We start from the raw sequence: 20,246 nt of genomic DNA, 5'->3' as shown, positions 1-20,246 counted from the left end.
GTCATGACGATACCGCGCAGACGGCGGGGAGAGACAAGTGCAAAAGTGCTGGAATTACCATTACTCTGCATTCGTTGGTGTTGAAACACCACTTCCTGGCATCAAGTACCCCTCGTTCCATTCGCCACAGCGCTGGAACACTGCCATGGAAAAACCAATCCCTTCAAGTGACCTTAACATCACTCCGTCAGTCGGGGCGGTTCGAGCGCAGCGCGAGCTGGGCCAGCGTCCGCATTGGTCGGCGCCACAACACGTCAACACAACGGGCTGCACCGCGGCCAGTTCCGACTAACGCATTCCCTTCCTGCCATCCGGGCAAAAACCGCCGCCGAAGCCGCGCGCCGCGCTCAGCCAAATCATCCGGCATTTGGCGCGCCCCTGTGGGTCCATCACTCTCCCGGGCGCGCATGCACGCTCTGCCTCTCCAACTGTCGCCTTCTCACACGACGTCTCCTTTCCCACGGCGTGCTGTGATTCTACGTCCTTTCAGGCGCGGCTCTGTTGAGAAATCCGAACCGTGACGAGGCAGGCGCAAGAGCAGCCGATGCCGCACTCAGACAGGCGATGACCCAGATGGCAGACGAAGAGTGCGGGAGGATGCCCAATCGCAGCAGCCTGACGGGAGAGAGTGCGGGAGGACGCTCCGTCGTGCCGCCACTGGTCGCACCACCCGCCGCGTTTTTTTCTTCTTTTTTTTTGGTCACGTCGGGTTACGGTGACGGGGAGAGGCGGCCGAAGTCGGCTGGGCGGGCGTTAGCGTCATGACGCCGCGAAAGCGTGGACGAACGCTCCAGAGCTGTCGGGATCAGGCGGCGGCGACGCGCCGGCGCCCGTCGGGACCAGACACGACCTCGGGCACCAGCGGAGTGGTTCGGGCTCGACACGCCACGGTCCCGTGTCGAGACCATGACGTGTCGGGACCGATGGTGGGGTCCGGAACCGACAGGCCACGATCCCGGGACAGACGGTGGGGCCCGGACCCGACAGGTCACGGTCCCGGGACCGACGGTGGGGTCCAGATTCGACAGGTTACGGACACGTGCGGGATCTGAGAAAGCAGCCGCAAGCGACTCCTAATTCGTCGCCATTGGAGCGCGTGGGCGCGCCAAAGGAGGATTATAGCTGCCCCGTCCCATCTGAGCATGGGAGACACACATCATCCTCTCTCATGTCAAACCCCATCCCCTTCGTGTCGCGTTAATGTACGACAAGTCATGCCACCAGCGAAGATGCGTCTGGATTTCCCCGCCCTCCTCGTCTGCGGTCGGCCGCTGACGTCACCAACAGCTACAATGACGTCATAGCGGGCCCGGCCGAAGCGGCCTCCGTCTGCGACCATGGCTGAGGTGCCCGCAGCCGTCCCAGGTCACCGGCAGGGCCCCAGGTCCCGGAGAGGACCACAGGCGCCGCGGCGCGACCGCGAGCTGCCGCCCGGAGGCCGCTGACCGCGCGGGCCTGGGGCGCGCCGCCACGGGGGCGGTGGCCGCGTTGCGTCAGCTAGCAGCAGCTCCTGGAACCGACTCCAGTTACCGCTAGCTCGCTGATGTAACGTCAGGCCATGCCGCGCGTTGCTGGCGAGCGTCGCCTCGGGCGACCGGCAGAGGACAGACAGAAACTCAGGAGGACGAAAAGCGACTGCGACAGGCAGACTGTCCCCGAAGCGGTCGTGGGAGGAACACTGGCTTCGAAATGGCTGGGGGGAGGGAGGAGTCTGGCCTCGAAGAGAGCGCCCGGCGCGGCCAGTTACAGAGCAAAAAGAGGTATGAGGTTGATGAGAAGAAATGAAGGCAATTGAAACAGCTATAGAGGGCGAGGAGAGTAAGGTCAATGGCTTGCTGTTTGATTTCCGATGCAGCGGAATGTAGGAGAAGCTGTCGAATGCTTGACATTTTAAAATCATAGAAATATCAAATTTGTGCACATATATCACTTGGGCACACAATTATTGACACGAAAATTCGCTTCTGCTAACTGTAGTGAAAATAGGTGCAGTCATCTTGCCCTGCCGTTCAGTTACTGAAAAATTGATAGCACCGGTAGCCGGAATGCGACTTCACTAAGACGTCAATCGGCGCTGACCAACTAAACCGCCGCCGCACCAGTCCCATTTTTAGCGGTAAAACGCCTGCTACCGGCACGTCTGGAAAACACCGCAAAAATGCAAAGAGAAGGAAGCGGTAATGTTCGAATAGACAACGGTTAAAAAGGGCGCGAAAAGACAGATGAGGCATGGCAATGGGAAATGAGCTCCGGTCCAGTTCGGGAGATGCGAGATGTGTGTGCGTGTGTGTGTGTTTGTGTGTGTGTGAGATTGGGGCTTTACGACGCACTCAGCTACTGAGGCTATATGGCGTCGCCTGCCTCTCATCCTGGCAGGAAGGGCGGGCACCGCGGGGAATCGAACCCCGTACCTCTGGTTTCCCAGACGCGCAGCAGCCAACGCAGACGCGCTAACCACTACACTACCGGCACTGGAGATGCGAGGAAGGCGCGTGTTGTCGCGGGATAACACCACAGTCGTGGCAGCGATGTGGAGGATCTGCGCCCGCTGCACCGATCGCCGATGGCTCCCATGACACACCGCACACAGCACACCGCACACCGCACATCGCACACAGGGGGCCGAGCGGGCGCGCGGCGCGTGCCTTACCGCCTCATCGTCGCTGCCATTGGCGTCCAGGCTGTTGCAGCTGTCGGCGAGGTGGTTGTAGCCGTGCTCCCACGTTCTGCCTAGGCAGGCGGTCATTGTGTCGTGGCCGGCCTCCCCTGCGGACACGGACACGCCGCTCACGTCAGCACGCGGCAGCCAATTAAATCACCGCAGCCAATCCAATCACTGCACCCAATCCGATCACTGCATCCAATTCGCTCACTGCACCCAATCCGATCACTGCACCCAATCCGATCACTGCACCCAAACCGATCACTGCATACAATCTCATCACTGCAGCCGATCCCCTAACTGCACCCAATGCAATTACTGCAGCCAATCCGATAACTGCACCCAATGCAATTTCTGCAGCCAGTCCCGACAACGAACGGTTTCCCAGAAGAAGCACGGAGAACGTTCATACCTATTTGGATAGCGCAAATAATTTTTCATCTTCTCTCTAACGTACTCTGGGATGGGTTTCCGGCACGCAGTGCTGGCTCACAAAACAGTAGAGCGAGGGTCAGAGCACGCATTCGATGCAGTGGGGTGTACGGTGCTTGGTTACCAACCGTGTGAGGCTATTTGGCGCAGCTGTAAAATTGGTGCTCAGTGTTGTAGGCATTTAGTGCGGCAAACGTGATGCGGGTTGGTATCTCAGATTTCATTGTTCGTTATACTGCCCCATATGGATGGAGTTTCCAATTCATTTGGTGAAGCTCCTCCAAACTTTGAGGGAAAGGGAGCCAAATCCGGGGGCAGACCGATTTTTGACGTATTTTGGGGCAGCCATAGTACTTTTCTCCATTCAACCCTCCTAACAAATTTTGCGAAACTGACAGCCTATTTTTTGTGATCTTCTTACAATAGTTGTCACGTGATGTCCCATGCTAAATGTATATCGTCCCCAATTTAGGCGCCAGTTCCCCCACATCACTATCGTGCCGTGTGCGCCATCATGTACTTTGGCGCGTTCCGTTGGACTCCGGTGGTGCAGTTCAAATACAGACGCCAACTGTGGGACGTCGTGTGTGTGATCCGGAACTGGGAAGGCGCGAACGAACAGATAACAAAACAATAGTTGCATCGGACTGGATCATAGGGCGGATCATGACGTCAAGTTGCTATCTTTGAGAAGTAACGGACTCGTTTGAATTTAATGGGAGTAAAAATGAGATAAAATTTAGCTAAAATCAAAGTAGAGGGAACAAGTTGCGTTCAACATCGAAAAAATGAAAAAATCACTGAAGTTCATGCTTGGTAGCAATCTGGGCACGCGCTGCCAAAAATGACACGTGGCGCTGAGCCACAGAGGCCAAACACTGCAGCTTCTCTTGCTCCACCTCTCGCCCCCCCCCCCCCCCCCCCGCCTCTAACCGCTCACTGGCCCGACAAGGGACCAATTTGACGCCATCAATGCTCTGCCGTCAATAATGACATGCGCGTCTACTTCTTATGAACATATCAATCTTCAAAAAGGATTGGGGCGTGTCTTCGCGGGCAGGCCCAATTCGTTCCACCGACACTACCACACAGAAAAACAAATCTCTCAAGAACAAACCATAATTGGATGCTGGATTTATATCTGTGGTCGACGGGTCCGTTTCGCAGCCAACATAGTTCACTGACCTCTCAGTGCATGTGTTACCAACGCGTTCTCCGAGGATAAGGTAAGTAAAAAGGTATCCCCTAAAGGTATCCCCTAAAGGATGGCATCCCGTACAGATACTGGGGAGGCTGCGCGGCATGGGCGTCAAACGGCAAGGCACGATACACTGACGTTTCTGAGATTTTGGTTGCAACCTCCACCACCCAACACAGACGGAGGACTGCCTCATCACCACTAATGTAAATACCTCACTCGCATACGATGTCCGGTATAATTGCAGACCTTGGCATAAAACATCGCCACGAGTGCGGTGGAGAAGAACTTCCACTTCATGCCCGCGCCCGGCCACACACCATGTCCGCACCCGAACACAGAGTTGAGAGCCGCACCAGTGGTGCCTTGAGGCCCTACTGCCGCGGGCCGGCGGAGGCGGGCAGCGCCCGTGGGCTCGTCAGTGGTGCCGCGGGCCGGCGGAGGCGGGCAGCGCCCGTGGGCTCGTCAGTGGTGCCGCGGGCCGGCGGAACGGAGCGGCGCCGGTGGGCTCGTTACGTCAGCGTCTCCCGACACAAAAACAGCGCGACCAAGACAAATGAGCCGCTGTCGATGCCGGCACCGGCTGACACGCAGCCGAAGCACGCCGGCAGGGAAGCGTGCGTCGGCGGTGGGCGGCGCCGTGTTGGTGCGGTCTTACGGGCCCACCCGGTCAGGAGCTGACGCAGCCAGCGCTACGGACGCGTCGCCAGCAGAGGCGAAACCACTGTAGTGAGACCAGTTTACAGTACTGATGCACGGCGTCGCTGTTTTACGGCCGTGGGTAGCCCCTGGAGTGTTTAAAACGCAGTGCGAGTCGAGGCATCACGACGGTCCGAAGTCCCGCCGGGAATCCCGCTGCGAGGATCTGAAACGCTCTTCATCAAGGGCTGCCAAGAAGTTTGCTCGGTTCGGTCAGTGTTTGCAGCTCACTGCGGGAGCGGGATCTACCCGTGCGTTCCGGTGCAGCCGATTTGCTGACAAATGAGACTGACGTCACTCTCAGCGTCGCACGTCTTGGCGTCTCGCCATCTCAGCGTGGCACGTCTCAGTGTCGCACGTCTCAGCGTCACATCAGCGCTTAAGTGCGTGGTCGGAAAAATACGCAGCTGGAGAGTGTCGAACCCGGCATCTGCCAATCGCGAGCGTTGCAGTCCCACGTCCATGTGGTCCAGGTTTGGGAATTCAGGGATTTAGGCTTCGGAGGCCACGCCGCTGACTAACGCGGGCGCCAGCAGTCGCCAGACATCACAGACGCATTAGGTTGAGAAACGACACAGAAAGTTGGAGAAGCCGCGATCGATTTCCGCTACCGGCCAACCGCGACAGCCGCCGCTCTCAGAAACCGTGCGTCATTTCGGCATCCATCGCAGGCGGCTAAGGAATCCGAGATGGTGGTAGCAGGCAGCCCAGTGACGGCAGAAATCAGGAAGTTTTGCGTCCTAGCGCGAGAGAGCTCGGTACCCCCGGCTCCGAACCAGCTGCGCCCCCCCCCCCCCTCCCCCTCCCCAGGAGCGGTAGACATCCCGCCTCATCAGTCGGTGGCGGGCGCCCGGCGGCCCCCGGCGAGCCCCCGGCAGGCCCCGGCAGGCTCCGCCCATCATTGCGTAACGGTGCCGCGCCCTGGTCCGAGGGGACCGCTTCTGAGAAGCGCGCGCAGCCCCCCCCCCCCCCCATGTGGATGAAACGCCGACACCGCCGCCGACGGGCGGACGGGGCGGTCCGGCGGCGGCCCCATTCCGGGCGGCGGGGGCAGGGGAAGCGAACAGGGTCACGGGCACCGGGCCCAGCCGCTGCGAGAGGCTCGGCCTCAGGAACAGTGGAATCGGCCGACGGCGGATTTAGGCCTTGAAATACGGCGGCTCAGGTCTGTTGGTGCTGGCAAACAGTTGGTTGTCTGTTGACCAACCAGGACAACAAATGGCCTATGTGGACAAAAGGGGACATCAATTTCGGGAAAATCTGCAAAAAAGCGTGCAAGCACAGAGTTCAGCCATAATGCCTGTTCCATGGAACTAAACCAGCCCGTTTTCACAGAGTAATCGGGTGCCAGAACTGATGCCGGACGCATCTCATCACACCCCTGAACGCGTCCGTCGGTGGCCTCCATTCAGCGTGTAATTTGCGTCCCCCCCCCCCTCGCCCGCTCGCCGAGCGCCCCCTGGCGCCAGCACCGCGCGGACAGCCGGTGGCAGATCTCAGAGCGCCGCCCACCGAGCGAGGTCGTAAAGCGGGCCGGCCTGGCTCCGATCTACGATCTCGTCACCACACGAGCCGGCAGCGACACCAGAGCGGGCTGCCATGGGCGGGCTCGGTTCGCCGGGGTCCGCTGGCGTTCGCTGGGTCCGTCGCGGCCGGCTGGGTGGTCACGGTCGCATTCGACACCGGTGTACCCCGTGACGCATCACTGGCGCCGAGCCGGCCGCTGCCATCCTGCGAACGCCCGCCACTGCCATCCTGCCAGTGCCGCCGCCGGGCCAGCCTGTGCCATCCTACGAACGCCGCTGTCGAGCTGCACGTTCTGCATTCCACTCTTACGGTAACGTTCACGAGCTTAACTGTTCAGCTCAGGGCCAGCAGCTGGCCAAAGCGATCTGGGCATTCGGCAGCGGGCTTTGGAAAGCCACCAGCAAGTAGGGCAGGAAACAGCTTACCAGCTGCAATACTGTCATCGGCAACATCGTCTTTCGTTCCATCGCTACCCTGTCCAAGTGATCACTGGTCCCTGTCCTAGTGACTATCGGGCCCTGTCCTAAAGGCTACCAGATCCCGCCCTGAGGACCACCGGACCCTGCCCTTGCGACCACCACCGCACTGCGTCTCCTGTGACTGCGCTGTGCGGTGGCTGATGGCTGCTGTGCGATGGCTGATGGCTGCTGTGCGGCCACTGACGGCTGCTGTGCGGTGGTTGATGGCTGCTGTGCGATGGCTGATGGCTGCTGTGCGGCTGGATGATGGCTGCTGTGTGATGGCTGATGGCCGCTGTGCGATGGCTGATGGCTGCTGTGCGGTGGCTGATGGCGGCTGTGCGGTGGCTGACCGTGGCGCGGCGGTGCGGACCGGCCGCTGCAGGGTGCAGTCGGCGTCCGTCGCCCGTCACCAGCCCCTGGCCCGAGCCCGCGCTCGAGGCCCGCCGGGGACCCAGCCTCGGGTCCGGGGATCCGCATGGGCCGCGACGGCGGCGGCGCACCCTGGCTTCCGCGGGCCCTCAGATGCCGGCGCGACGGCACATCAGATACGGCCGGCACCATCAGATATGCATGCAGCAGCGGTGGACCGCGGCCCCGTACGCAGCGTAGGCGTCCTCGCAAAGACGCATGATATAACGTTATGGCGAGGGAGTTCGCCGACGGCGCTGCAGTGGCCCAGACCATACAATCAATCAGTGACGCCTCACGTGCCGCACAACTAGCCGCCTTTCGCGTCAGGTACACGCAGTGTGGGAGAAAACGAAGATAACCGGCAACGACAGCCGGACCCGGGACGGATCAGCAGAGCTTATCGCAGCGCTCGACCCCACGCTGGAGTGACGTGGTCCGGACAGCTAGCGGCAGTGGTCCGGACAGCTAGCGGCACAGACTCAGTCAGAACACGGCACCGACGGATCATACACCGACGGGCCCAGCGACAGAGGCTCAGCGGGGGATCCCGGCAACCGAACCAATCACCTCCAAAGCCCACACCCCCTGCCAGTGGCCACGTGACGACGAGCCGGGCGCGCGTGGGCGCGGAGTGGTCGCTGCAGTCGACGCGCCTCGCGGCATCACTCGTGCCTACCGAGCGTAACGTACGGCCGAGGCGTGCCCGCCGCCGCGCAGCCAGCTCCGACAAGACCACGCGGCCGGCCGGTGCGCGGTGACATAACCCGCTACCTGCCAGACCGAAGCCGGACATCACATGCGTCGATGGCGCGGAGCTACCCCAACATCGCTAATGCGTAGCCAGGCGGCCGCGCGCATTCCGCGAACCCACGCCGGGGCCCGCGAGCCAAACCGGTTGACACACCTCTGGACGTGGGCTATGGGCGTCATTTTCCGAGACCACAGCCATTTATAGGGAGATCGGAAATGCTGTGCTGCAGACGGAGTCGGCGTCCGAGAGGGCAGAACTCCGGGGTTGAGACCTTCAGCGGCCGGGTGGGCCGCGTCCATTTATCTGCCGTTTATCTGTCATATCGTCGACGTGTAACTCAGTCGTCGCGGGCCCGTCAGCGCCAAAGCGAACCACATGCGGCATTTATGTCACCACAGGCCACTATCACTGATCGACTTGGGATGAAGCCTCATCAGTTAACGGCGTAACCCCATGATGTTCTTGTCCAGGGGAATGTGCCCCACCCAGCCATTGACATTACCTGGCACCTTTCTTTAATGAGGTGCGTTAAGCTTGCATCAACCACTCGTTTTTTATTTTATTTTACAGGATGAATACATCAGAGAACGGAAGAAAACGGAGTATTTTGAGAGTAAGGAGTGATAATGTGAGTGTCGCCAATGCGATTTGAAAGGCCTGAGTATCCAAATACGGTTAGGAACGCTGCATGCCAAAGGCACAACGCTAAAAATAAAACAATTACGGGAGATTGTGATCCAAATGCAAAGGGTTTATGGGTTGGAAATGAGGCACGCGACTTCATTGTGGTAGGAGCGCGGCGGCTCCGGTGACCTGGCGATGAATCCGGCGACCTGGCGATGGATCCGGTGACCTGGCGATGGATCCGGTGACCTGGTGCTCCCTGTTCAAGCGTCCAGCAAGACACGACGATCCCCCTGCTGTGAGGCCGATTCCCGAGCAACCTACAGCAAACCCTGTTTTCCATCAGAGCTATGACTGAGATGCCGGTCGCAAAACCCATGACCTGACCCGACTTAGTCCGCTGTCTCACATGGGACGGGCGGTGCAGTGGAAGCGGCCTCCGCCGCCGCCCACCTCAATGCGGGGGATACGCTACGGGTCCTACTGGAGAGGGAACGTGACGGCCGGTGGTATGGGCATCGCCAACACGTCAGCACCGCGGACTGGCGCGTCCGCCGGCGCCGGTGGGCGGGATCGCGGCCGGTTATGCGCCGCCCAACCGACATCGCAGCCTGGGCCGGCCCTCCCGGGACGGGGGGGGGGGGGGGCCACGCGAGGAGCCTCGCCGGACGGAGGGTCACGCGAGGAGCCTCGTCAGGCGGAGGGTCATGCGAGGAGCCTCGTCAGGCGGAGGGTCATGCGAGCAGCCTCGGTGAGGAAGCATACGCATCTTGGCTTCACTGATCCGTTTAAAACGGTAAGTTACCGAGCGCATGTAACACGGCCCGCACATAGCACGCCATATCGCACGCAGCTAACTGTCCGCGAAAAGCCCAGGCCGACCTTATCCTGCAAGGCACTTGAGTCCTACCGGCATGCTCACTATCTTCCTCCAAGGCCAGGACTCACAGTGCAAACAGAGGTGTGCACGCTCATGACGGACGCTCCGCAGTGAGGGAAAGTGGCACGTGTACGGGACCCTAGGCACGCGAGAAACTTCGGGGAACCTTTCAGCTTTCCGTTACACCAGCGGTATTTGTCAGACCTGACCTATGCAGGTGCACGCGTCCATGCCTTCGGAGCTGCACGAATTCCCCAGAAACCAGCGCCCACTGTCCGCTGACACGTGGTATTTCCCGGACTGCCCGCCCCCGTCAGCGGACTGGCAACGCAACAGCTGACAAACGCGGGAGCCCATCGACCACATGGACACTCATCCATGTGGATATTCAGGACACCTACGGCGGCCAGGCATTTGGAAGCAGCGATCTGAACAAACCTATCTACCTTCGTTCTCTGCTCCCAGCCCTTCAGCCCCACGAGGGCATTTCACCTTTATACATAGTAAATAACAATTTGAATGCATTCAAAAATCCTCAAAACTGAGCAGACCACGAAATACACGGTGCGTCCAACCGCCCGAACAGTGAACGACCGGTCGCCGTTCGGAGCCGGCTCGTTGCTGGCGCGCGGCGACCGGTCGCCGACCGTGGCTGCCGCTGCCGCGCATTAGCCCGGCGCCGGCCACTGCGCCCTCATGCAGCCACAATCAGCGTGCCGGCGCCGAGAGGCCCCGCGGCGTCAGGCACGTGTCTCGTGTGCGGCGAGGACGCCAGTTCAGGGCCGCAGCCCGCACAGCGGCGGCGCCAGCTCACGAGGGCAGCATCCGGGTCCGCGTACATTTGGGAGACAGCTGTGCTATGCCTGCTCCGACGTTCCGCATATGTTTTAAGGTTTGCGTTGGGTTCAGAGGCGACGGAAGCAAAGCGGGGACGGCGGAAGCCTGTGTCCACTTCCTCGCTCGCTCTCTCGATCTGAGAAAAGTAAAAAACCTCGTTCTGACCGTTCACCTTCCCCCTTCCAACTTCTCCGGGGCAACTCCGCCACTGGTTGGAGCAATCAGTAGACGATCGGTGAAGTGCGGCGTTCCCGACTAGGCCGGTGACCATTCCCATATACCCCCTCCCCCTCCTGTCATGCACAATCATAGTTGTTTATAATAATTTGGATGTACATATATATTCGATTGCGTATGTAAATTTATATATATATATATATATATAGACAACTATAATTATCTATAGATGACATTATATACATATATATATATATATATATATATATATATATATATATATATATATATATATATATAGCCTGCTTATGCAAATCTCTCATTGGATTACACGCGCTTCCTATAATTAGATACATCAGATATAAGCATGTGTTTTTTCAGGGGCGCACAGCTTTCTGCTCAGTTCGGGAACTCCATGCCGCCACCCAGCTTCGAGAAGGAAGTGGACCAAATCAAGAGAGAAGCTCGTTTTGGGATGCATATTGTGGGCAGGTTTGGTCATACCGTCGCGTTTTGCTGTGCAGCGCGTCACATGCAGCCAACCACAGACCGGCGGTGGTGTTAATAGGTCAGGGCCGTGGGCCGTTAGTGTTGGTTCCCCCATCACGTGACTACTTTTTCTACCCGAGCCGGCATGGAACAATGCAGCACACAAATGGTATTCACGCTAAGAAAACGGGTCGTTTCGGACTTGAATAAGTGATGTCTGTGAATGTCTCTTCGTGTCCCGGAGCCTGACCATATCAGTTCGAATCCCACTCAAGGCGAGCTATTTCCGTTGAAGCTGTAGCACGAACAGCGCGATGTCTGTGAAAGGATACTTCAGGCCAGCAGCGCGGGCTGGTTCAGGGCGTCTATAACGGAACAACAGACATGTGGGGAGAGAGAACAGCATGCGGGTGGAAGCGGCCGCCAAGACATTCCCTCCAAGTTCCGCAATACCTGAGAAACTCTCTAATCACGACACCGGGTTCAAAATTAGAAACCATCGAGGTCCCAGCGTCCATTCCCACATGTTAACGGCCGGCGCCGTTAAGCAACTACACGCGGCGCACGAAACACGTGCCACACAGTTCCGAACAGCGCTTCGGCGGCGGTGCGGCTGAATGAGAGCTGCAACGTCGGCGGTCGCACGCCGGGCCGGCTCTGTGACGGGGAGGCCCCCTGCAGTCAGACGCACGGCTATCAGCCGCAAACGGAGCCCCAGCGGCCACACCACGGCCGCCAATCGTAGCCGTAGCCGCGCCTTGCCGCACGGCCACTATCTCCGCACCCTACGCGTCAAACAGCGACGTTTTTGCGCCGTGTTTTGCCGGCGTGCTGACCCAGTTGCCGATTGAGAACGACAGCGGTACAGGGCCCGCTGTGCGATCGACGACACAGACGGCGTGAGCATTGAACACCGCCGCGGTCACGACAGCGTGGCAGCAGCACCACGGGTGCCGCTTCATTTGCGCCGTGACCCCGGGTACGAAAACAGCGCCAGCGCTACAGTCTGGCACGTCGGCAGGGTAGAAGAAAGTATGCTAACCGAAATAATCTGCTACCCGAAATTAATGCAAGCATGCCACGCTCTCATTGACAATGCTGTTGCTGTACATTGGGACGGCTGCTTTAGCTTCAATGTAGCTAACCATGGACGCAAGTCGCTGACTGAGGTGGAGGGCATGCGAGAACAATTTTGCAAAAATCCCCACTACAATGGGAAGAAACATCAAGACCGGAACAACCGGAATATCGAAATAAAAGAACCGGAAAACATCAGCGATGATTTCGCCTGCTGGGACAAGAATTTGTAGGGTACACAGCCAAACGTCACCTCGGAAGATATTCAACTCCGCTGTGTCGTGCTGCGATTGTCCTCACCTACTACGCAGGGTGGCGGCACACTTCGACATAGTTTAGCAGGTACACGCACAGCCCTGGTTAGATGGTAGAGTGATGGTGTATGACACAGATCAGACACGTCAGCTTTGCTCACGACCTGAGCCATTAGCGTATTGCTGACCTCATCTTCAAATCAACTGTCGAACTCCACATTAAGTGGCGTATCGTCGCCATGTGTGGTGTCATTGCTCTTCATAGTTTTATACCTGAAGATTAAAACGAACGACTGAATGGTGTTTACACCCTACCAAGTCAGACGAGTGCGATAGAACATTTATCCCACCAGCTGCTGCTGATATATAGGAAAACACAACCGATTTCGGATAGTTTCTGGCAGTGTGAGTGAAAGGCGGCTTGTAGGGACCGGGGTATCTACCCCCCCCCCCCTCCCCTCCCCCCCTAACGCATACACTTTGACATCCGGTCTCCCCACACTTTGGAACTGCCGATGCCCGGTGGTTTGAAACCCCGACCCCCACAGGATCTTAGCTATCCTGTTCGTGACTTTATTTTTGTATATTTGTGAAATGTGCCTAGACACACTCGTGTAGATTTCACAGCACCTGCAAGCTGCCTATCTCCGTTCAGATTCCAAATAAAACATTCACTTCAATATTTTCATGCACGCGCTGAAAGCATAAAGATCGGGAGACGGCAAATGGCACTACGTCATAAGCGGTGTCTACCGTGGGCTCTATATCCCTCTATATTTTGGTGGGCTGGAGGATCAACAGATCAGCAGATCAACAGATCGAGGAGATTGTTTCTGAGCTTCAACGCGAGGCCTGCATGTGGAGAAGTGCGGACAGAATTGACATTCCGTCGCGATGCGCTTGCTTCACTTTTTTTAAAAAATCTCCCGCAACACAAGCCATGCATGTATCCCAACGCACGCTAACCAGAGGAACTATGCGCGTTGTTGTTTTACAGATCTGACAGGCGTGCAGCGCCCCAACTGTGTTTTCTGCGTCAGCATCGAGAAAATGTATTGTGAATATCTTGGGCAGTGGCAGGTGCACTCCAGACCGTCGCGAGAGGAATGTAAGTGAAAGGCAGCGGAGCGACCGGGTGGCTGGTTATGCCCAGCAGCGCCGCCATTTTCCCGCCCCCGCCGCTGCAACGGCGGGGAGTTTGGTGGTGACGGGTGACAAAACAGCCGCCACTGCGTCCACTTCAAACGCACCGCGTCACCATTACTCGCAACGGTTTGGCCGACGCGTGCGTCACGCCGCCGTCGTCGTCTCCAGCAACCGGATGTGTCTCCTGCCTCCTGTCCGCTCGAACGGCACGTTCGGTCGCTTCATGGACGGTGAACTAGCGAGGTGAAGCACCCGCTGGATGAGGTACAGACTAGCTAGCAACACCCCTGGCCCGCCAGCCGCCAGCCGCCAGCCAGCAACACCCGCCTCCCGCCAACCGCAAGCCGCGAGCTGCCGGCCGCCATCCAATAACCCTTGCTGCCCGCCGCTCGTCAGCTTCCAGCCGCCCGCCAGCAACGCTCGCCGCCCGCCAGCCGCCAGCCAGCAAAACCCGTCACCCGCCACCCGCTGCCCTCCGCTCGCCAACCGCCAACCGCCAGCCGCCAGCCGCCAGCCGCCAGGCCAGCTCCAAAGCGCACCTGGTGTTCCGCACGCCGTCGCCACCACGCGCATCAAGACCCGCCGTGACTCGCGACCTCGCGACATCCAGCCGGATCGGGACTTACGGAATCAGGCGGGACCAGAATGGTGCCACCATCACTACGGCGCTGTGCAAGGTTGCGCGGTATTCAGGTTAAGGATATCCATGCAAGGTAGCAAATGTCGTCTGCATGAGTCATCGTGCACACGCATGTTGATTAAGTTAAGCCGGACAAAATATGTCGCACTAGAATGTCCATGTAATTAGCCCGAGTAACTTCAGTTGTGTGATAAGTTTATCGTCGATTTCGTTGTCATTTGGCAAAGACAGACCGTCACACCGTCACACCGTCACAAACCGTCACTGCCAGAACGGCAGGCCCGGCCGCTGTAAGCGAGGCTCGTATACAAAACAAACAAAAACAACAAAAAAACACTACACTCTGTTCGTGCGCACGTACCGGATGAAACTGTCGATGAAACCGGAGTGCATCACCGGACCGAAATGGTTTTGAGATTCAAATGATGGGTGGCTGAACAAGGAAAAATAGCTCAACCTAAACCGAAAGTAATCCAAAGCGAGTTTCACAATGAATTTAGCCCACTCTCGTCCAAAGTTGGGAGCTGGAGCCCCCTCCCCTCCTCCCCACACAAACTGAACAGGAAACTACACCCCCAAATCGCAGTAAGATCGTTTGCGAAAGAAACAAGTTTGTGCTAGTTTGAGTTCACAACGGAGAGTTTCACAACGCATTGTTCCTCCGCCAGCCTTCAAACGCGGCTCCGGAAAACGCGATATTGGTGACAACCGGCAATCAGCGAGTGATTGCGATCCCGATAGATCATAGCCGTCTAAGCCAATTCACGCCGCACCGGTTGACGAGGGAAAAGAGGAAAATCAACCCACGAATACTGCACGCGAGAAAACACTTTTGCAGCAATTATCTAATCTACTTGTCCACAGTCACAACACGTGCATGGACCACAGGGGAAGAAATGATAGGCGCGGAAAGCTAAAGCAGCCAATTCGGGCACATGCCGTCAAATTTGGGCTACTTTTCGGATTAGGTCTTCTCAAGCCCTCGAGAACGTAATGCATCGTGCAAAGGCCCAAAGCCTCCGCCCTTGGGTCCGCCAGAGTACTGACGCGAACAAACTCGCGGGTTCAAGCGACGAAGTGAGCGGAGTCGCCGGCGGCATTCAGTTCCGCGGCATTTAAAGCGCAGCGGCAGCGGCATCTACGGCGCGCGCGAGGCGTGCCAGCGGCGCAATGGCCGCGGAAACACGTGCGGACCTGTCTGGCCAGGTCACCTGGGCGCCATGCTCCCAGCACGCACGGCGGTGAGTGGTGAGAAGGCGCCCGGCGCCTGCGACTGCTCTACCGCCGTCCAACGAGGCCCGACAAGAACGGCCGCCAGGGCCGGTGGAGGAACGCGTACCACCCCCCTCGGCGCGCGAGGTCGACGGCGACAGATGGAGCGGCGGTCAGACGCCCTTTCGCCGTAGCAGTGGGACAGCTGCGACAGTTTCTTCTTCCGGGGAGTGCAGCACCGAACCAGTTCAAACCGGTGTTTCGCCATTCGCAGAATCGCCCACTCCCACGTGGTCGCAGCCGCGACCCATGTGAGGCGGCGCGGAAGTTCCGACGGTCCACCACGCCGGCCACTGGTCAGCGCGCAGGTGCGTGGAGATGGCCGCCGCAGGTGGTCGAGCAGCCGCCAGCGCCACTCCGCGCCATGCGAGCAGAATAGCCCGGGGCGCGCGCGCGCGCGGCTGCGGTGATTTCTGCTGTCTGGCGGGCGGCCAGCGCGGCTGGGAGCTCGGCGGAGGCCGCGGCGGGGGGTGCGCTGCCGGCCGTGTCAGTACGGCTGGCTGACCTGACAGTGGTGACAGCCCAGAGGATGCGCTGTCGGCGTGACCCGGACCTGGGCCGAGGTCAGCCGGCGGGGCCTCTGCTCACGCCCCGCACACGTGTCGCACCGCTGACACGAGCCCTACAGCTGCACGATCAGAGATATCAGCTCTGGTCGGCTTATTATGAGCAACTATCTATCGCTTACAACTCACGATGGGCCCATTGATCTTCATTGAAGCCACGTTCCAATGCTGCGCCATTGACGTCGTCAGTGTACTTTCCAGCCGACCCCTGACTCCTCACTTCTGACCTCCTTCACACTGCTGAGATTGCACCAAGCTCTGCAGTGTGTGCGCGACCGCGGAGGATGACACGAAACACCACACAGTCGGTAGTGCAGGTGACAACATACGCAGCTCGTTGCACTGGCCGGCGTCGTGTGCTAACGAAGGCGCCGTATTTGGGCATCTGCTCCGGAGGGCCGGCACCACCACAGGCTCGTAAGCACCTGCAGGTGGCCTTTGCAGCTTGGTCGAAGCTGGCATTTTCGCTCACTGGTCACTGCACAGGGCCCCGTGAACTGACTCTTCGTAGCAGCACGTAGCAAAAACCACAAACAGCTACACAGCAAGAAGGCCGTGACATCTGCGGTCAGCTCCGCATGGGCAGCACAGAAACTCGTCGCCAGCTGCTCTAGCCGCTTACAAGTCTGTCAAGGGAGCAGCAGCTGCCGCTCTGCCACTAAAGCGCACGGGCCTGCCGCTTCTCGCCGCCTGCACCGTGCCCGCCGCGCGCCACCTGACCGAGCTGAGCAGCTCCAGCACAGCGCACGGTTCACTGGTGGTGACAGCTGGCGGTGGCAAGCGCTGCAGCGCCGACACCGCGCCCATCGGCCGGTCGGCAGGCTCGCACAGGACCGGGCGACACCGACACCGCGCCTTCCGGCGCCCCGTGCCGTGTTGCCCCGGTGACTGACGAGGTCGCGCCCGCGACCGGACACCGGTCCGGGGGCTGAGAGTGCAGATGGTGGCGGCGTCAGATGTCCAGGGTGTGCGGCGTAACTGGGCTGGTTCAACAGCTCAGCTGTGGTTGAATGTCCCCCTGGGAGACGCCGCACATGAATACCCCAGGCAGGTGCCTGGGTGGGTGCGTGCGAGCGCGCGTGTGCGTGAGGGCGTGCGTGCGTGCGTAAGTACGTGCGTGGGTGCGTTTTAACAGCCTGATGGTCAACCTCTGAACTTCGCAGAGCCAAGGGACATTTGTAAAGCGTGGACATATTTCAGTCAAAGCCCTTCCATAATTTCACGCATATATACCCTACGTTGTATCTCAAGCTGAGCTTCACCATCCAATTTCAGTATATATATATATATATATATATATATATATATATATATATATATATAAGAAAAGTTTTGTCGGACTTGTGCACGCTGTATCTGTAATTAAAGGTCATGTATTGAATGCCATGCATATGTAATATTCTTGTTGTCTTCTATTCCATTATTTTTTTCTTAACACAATGCTATCAAAATATTACATTCACATTTTCCTAACATTATTTTGGGTGCATTTTCGCACAGAAGGTCTGATACAATAGTGTGTAATTAAGTTGGCCGAACTAAAAATGTTTCTTGAGTGTTTTCCGACAACGAGCAGCTGGTAGTTTTTCTAAAAACTATTTCCTGGTCACTGAGAAAATGAGAACAACGGGCGATTGCCTGCATTGCCATTTATATTTTGTAATAACGCTACGCACTAAAAAGCTGCCATAATGAAGATGCCGGCAGGTGGCACCAGCTTTCCATTGGACCAATGTTCAGGCCAAAACGTTGTCTTAATATTACAGCGTTCAAATTTACCATTTCTAGCACAAAAACGCGCCCAATGAATCATGCCGATATGTTTTAACCTCGCACAAAATGAGCTCAGAGACAATTTCTCACGAGGTCTAATTCACTAGGGTAGCGTTTAGAAGGCATACCTGCTGTACGCGCGCGCGTAGAGTGGCGAATAGCCGCACGTCCACCTCACGCCTGGAGCACCTCGCACCACTCTTATACATGAAAGCAGTGTCCACAACCTGTCTCAAACAGGCGCCCCTGCCCTGGCGCAGCCGCCCACGTGATCTTAGTCGCCAGCATGTGATCCACGTGATCCACGTGATCCACGTGATCTACGTGATCGTGATCCACCCCACGTGATCTTAGTCGCCAGCAGCGGAGCAAAAATCCGGACCAGACTTTGGCGGCGGGTGGGAGGATGGGCGCGTCCACACCCGCTGGCGTCAGCGACACGTCCGGCCTGCGAGCCGGCTGGCCCGACCGGCACCGGTCACGCGGCCGCCGGCTGCCGCCCCGGCCCGCACCGGTCCCCGCCGGGCCGGCCCCGACCTCGCGCTCTCACGGCGCTGGCCGCGGCGCCAAGCGACGGCACGAAAGCGAGGCAGCGTGGCGCACTGCCACGCGACGGCGCAGGTGTACCGCCGTCGCTTCTGCACGCGCCTCTTTCTCTGCAGACGGCGTGGAGCGGAACAAGCGACGCGCGGGCCGTGCAGCAGCATCGAGCTCGACGTTTTGCCAGTCGCCCAGGCGTGCACGCATCCGAAGTAGGCGGAGCAGGCGGGCAGCTTCATCAGCAGGGGCGTCAACAGCGGCGGGCTCGTCGCGAGCCGCCCTAGACGTGTCAGCTGCCCATCCGCTGCATGTGCACACGCCACCCCCGGCGGGGGCCTGCCACGCGCCGCCAGTAGCCGCGAGGTCCGCCGCACCGCTGAGCAGCCGGCCGTCGCCGGCCGTATCTGCTGACGCGACTGCCCGGCGGGGTCCCGTCCCGTCCCCCTGGCGATCGCCGCGTGCCGAACGGGACACCACCGCGACACGCATCGCAAGGTCTATTTTTAGATTGCCGCTAAGCTCGTTTCCACAACGCCTGGGCTTACGAGGTCGTTTTGCAGAAGGCCCATTTTCAGAAGGTCAACGTTTCGCAAGCCTTCGCTCCGGGTACCTATGTTCAGGTCTACTTTTTGAAGGCCACGCTCAGAGGACCTGCTGACAGAAACCTGTGTTCCGAAGGTCTCCAGACTCCGCCAGCAGGAGAGGGACGAAGCATTCCCCCCAACTTTTCTGCAGATTAAACACTGCTTGCGGGCCTAGGTAAGGTAAATGCCTTAGAAATCTCGATGTTCCCGTCTCCCTTTACGTCCTGAACTAACAACCAGTGTAAAAGTAGATCTTCCTGGTACGGGTTTGGACAGTGAGCTTTCTAATCACAAGCCCCTTGCAAGTAAACCGTCTGAACAATGGTTTCTGGAAGCGTGCGTTCTGCACATGAGCCTAGTCTATCTAGGCCTTCTGAAAAAGGGGTACAGAACGAAGGTTTTCTGAACATATACCAGAACATAAACCCTTCGAATGTACGCATTCTGAACATAGCGTTCTGAGCTCAGGTCTTCCAAAAATACACCTTCTGGACGGAAGTCTTCTACGAGAGAGAAATGAGCCTGGGCTAGCCTGCCGGGAGCCTCCTAGGCTGGCCACTGCGCCGCGGCCGCTGGCGCCCCGTGCGGACCGGAGATACGAATCAGTCCTGGCGGTGGTCGCGCGGCACCAGGCCGGCATACCTCAGCCCAATGTGGTCTGCGGCACGCGCAGTGTACACGCGGGGCGACGGCCGTGCGGCTGGCGCACCGGTCCGCCCGCCGAGCGAGGCGCTGCCCCCGGCAGCGGCGACCAGCGCCGTGCCGCGGTCCGACCGAACCGGCGCCCCCGGCAGCGGCGAGGAGCGCCGCGCTGCAGCTCCGACCGAGCCGCCCAGCCCGGCGCGGAGAGCGGCGGCGACGCGTCAAATGCAGCGCGGCGTCCGGCACCGCGGGTGCGTTGCAGGCGCTCTTTGCAAGACAGACTTGTCTCGGTGTCGGCCGGAGGCGGTGGCCGTGTCGATGTAAGTCCAGGATTAGATAGCATCCGTGCTTTAAATAGCTTGTCCAACTGTGACACGACACCTCGCGAGAACAGCGCGTTCGTTTCACTGAGATAGCGGACGGTCTCGTTCAGGCAACACGGCTTCTTTTTACCGCGCCGACCCAGCTCCGTGAAGCGAGATAAATCGACAACAGGTTTCGATCGACGGTAGGCTGCTTTCCAATGAGGTCCGCCGGCCTGCGGTGTAGTGATTGTTATTGCTATCGAATGGCTGTCGAAGTGCATTTAGACCGCCAGCTGCAA

General features: G+C 58.6%; 1 protein-coding gene across 5 annotated transcripts in view; it reads right to left on the bottom strand.

Moving 5' to 3' along the window:
* Window positions 1-20,246, bottom strand: part of LOC119096215 (growth factor receptor-bound protein 14-like) — a 135,128-nt gene that overhangs the window by 110,011 nt on the left and 4,871 nt on the right. For all 5 annotated transcript variants that reach the window (XM_037219015.1, XM_037219016.1, XM_037219017.1 and 2 more), the window contains exon 3: window positions 2,651-2,766. In XM_037219015.1, coding sequence (XP_037074910.1) covers window positions 2,651-2,746 — 96 coding nt within the window. In that variant the 5' untranslated portion in view covers window positions 2,747-2,766. The remainder of the gene's footprint in view (window positions 1-2,650; window positions 2,767-20,246) is intronic.

This window comes from Pollicipes pollicipes, unplaced genomic scaffold (genome assembly GCF_011947565.3).
Source record: "Pollicipes pollicipes isolate AB1234 unplaced genomic scaffold, Ppol_2.1 Scaffold_4295;HRSCAF=5057_pilon_pilon_pilon, whole genome shotgun sequence".
Classification (NCBI taxonomy): Eukaryota; Metazoa; Arthropoda; class Thecostraca; order Pollicipedomorpha; family Pollicipedidae; genus Pollicipes; species Pollicipes pollicipes.
This window is presented reverse-complemented; position numbering and strand designations above follow the sequence as displayed.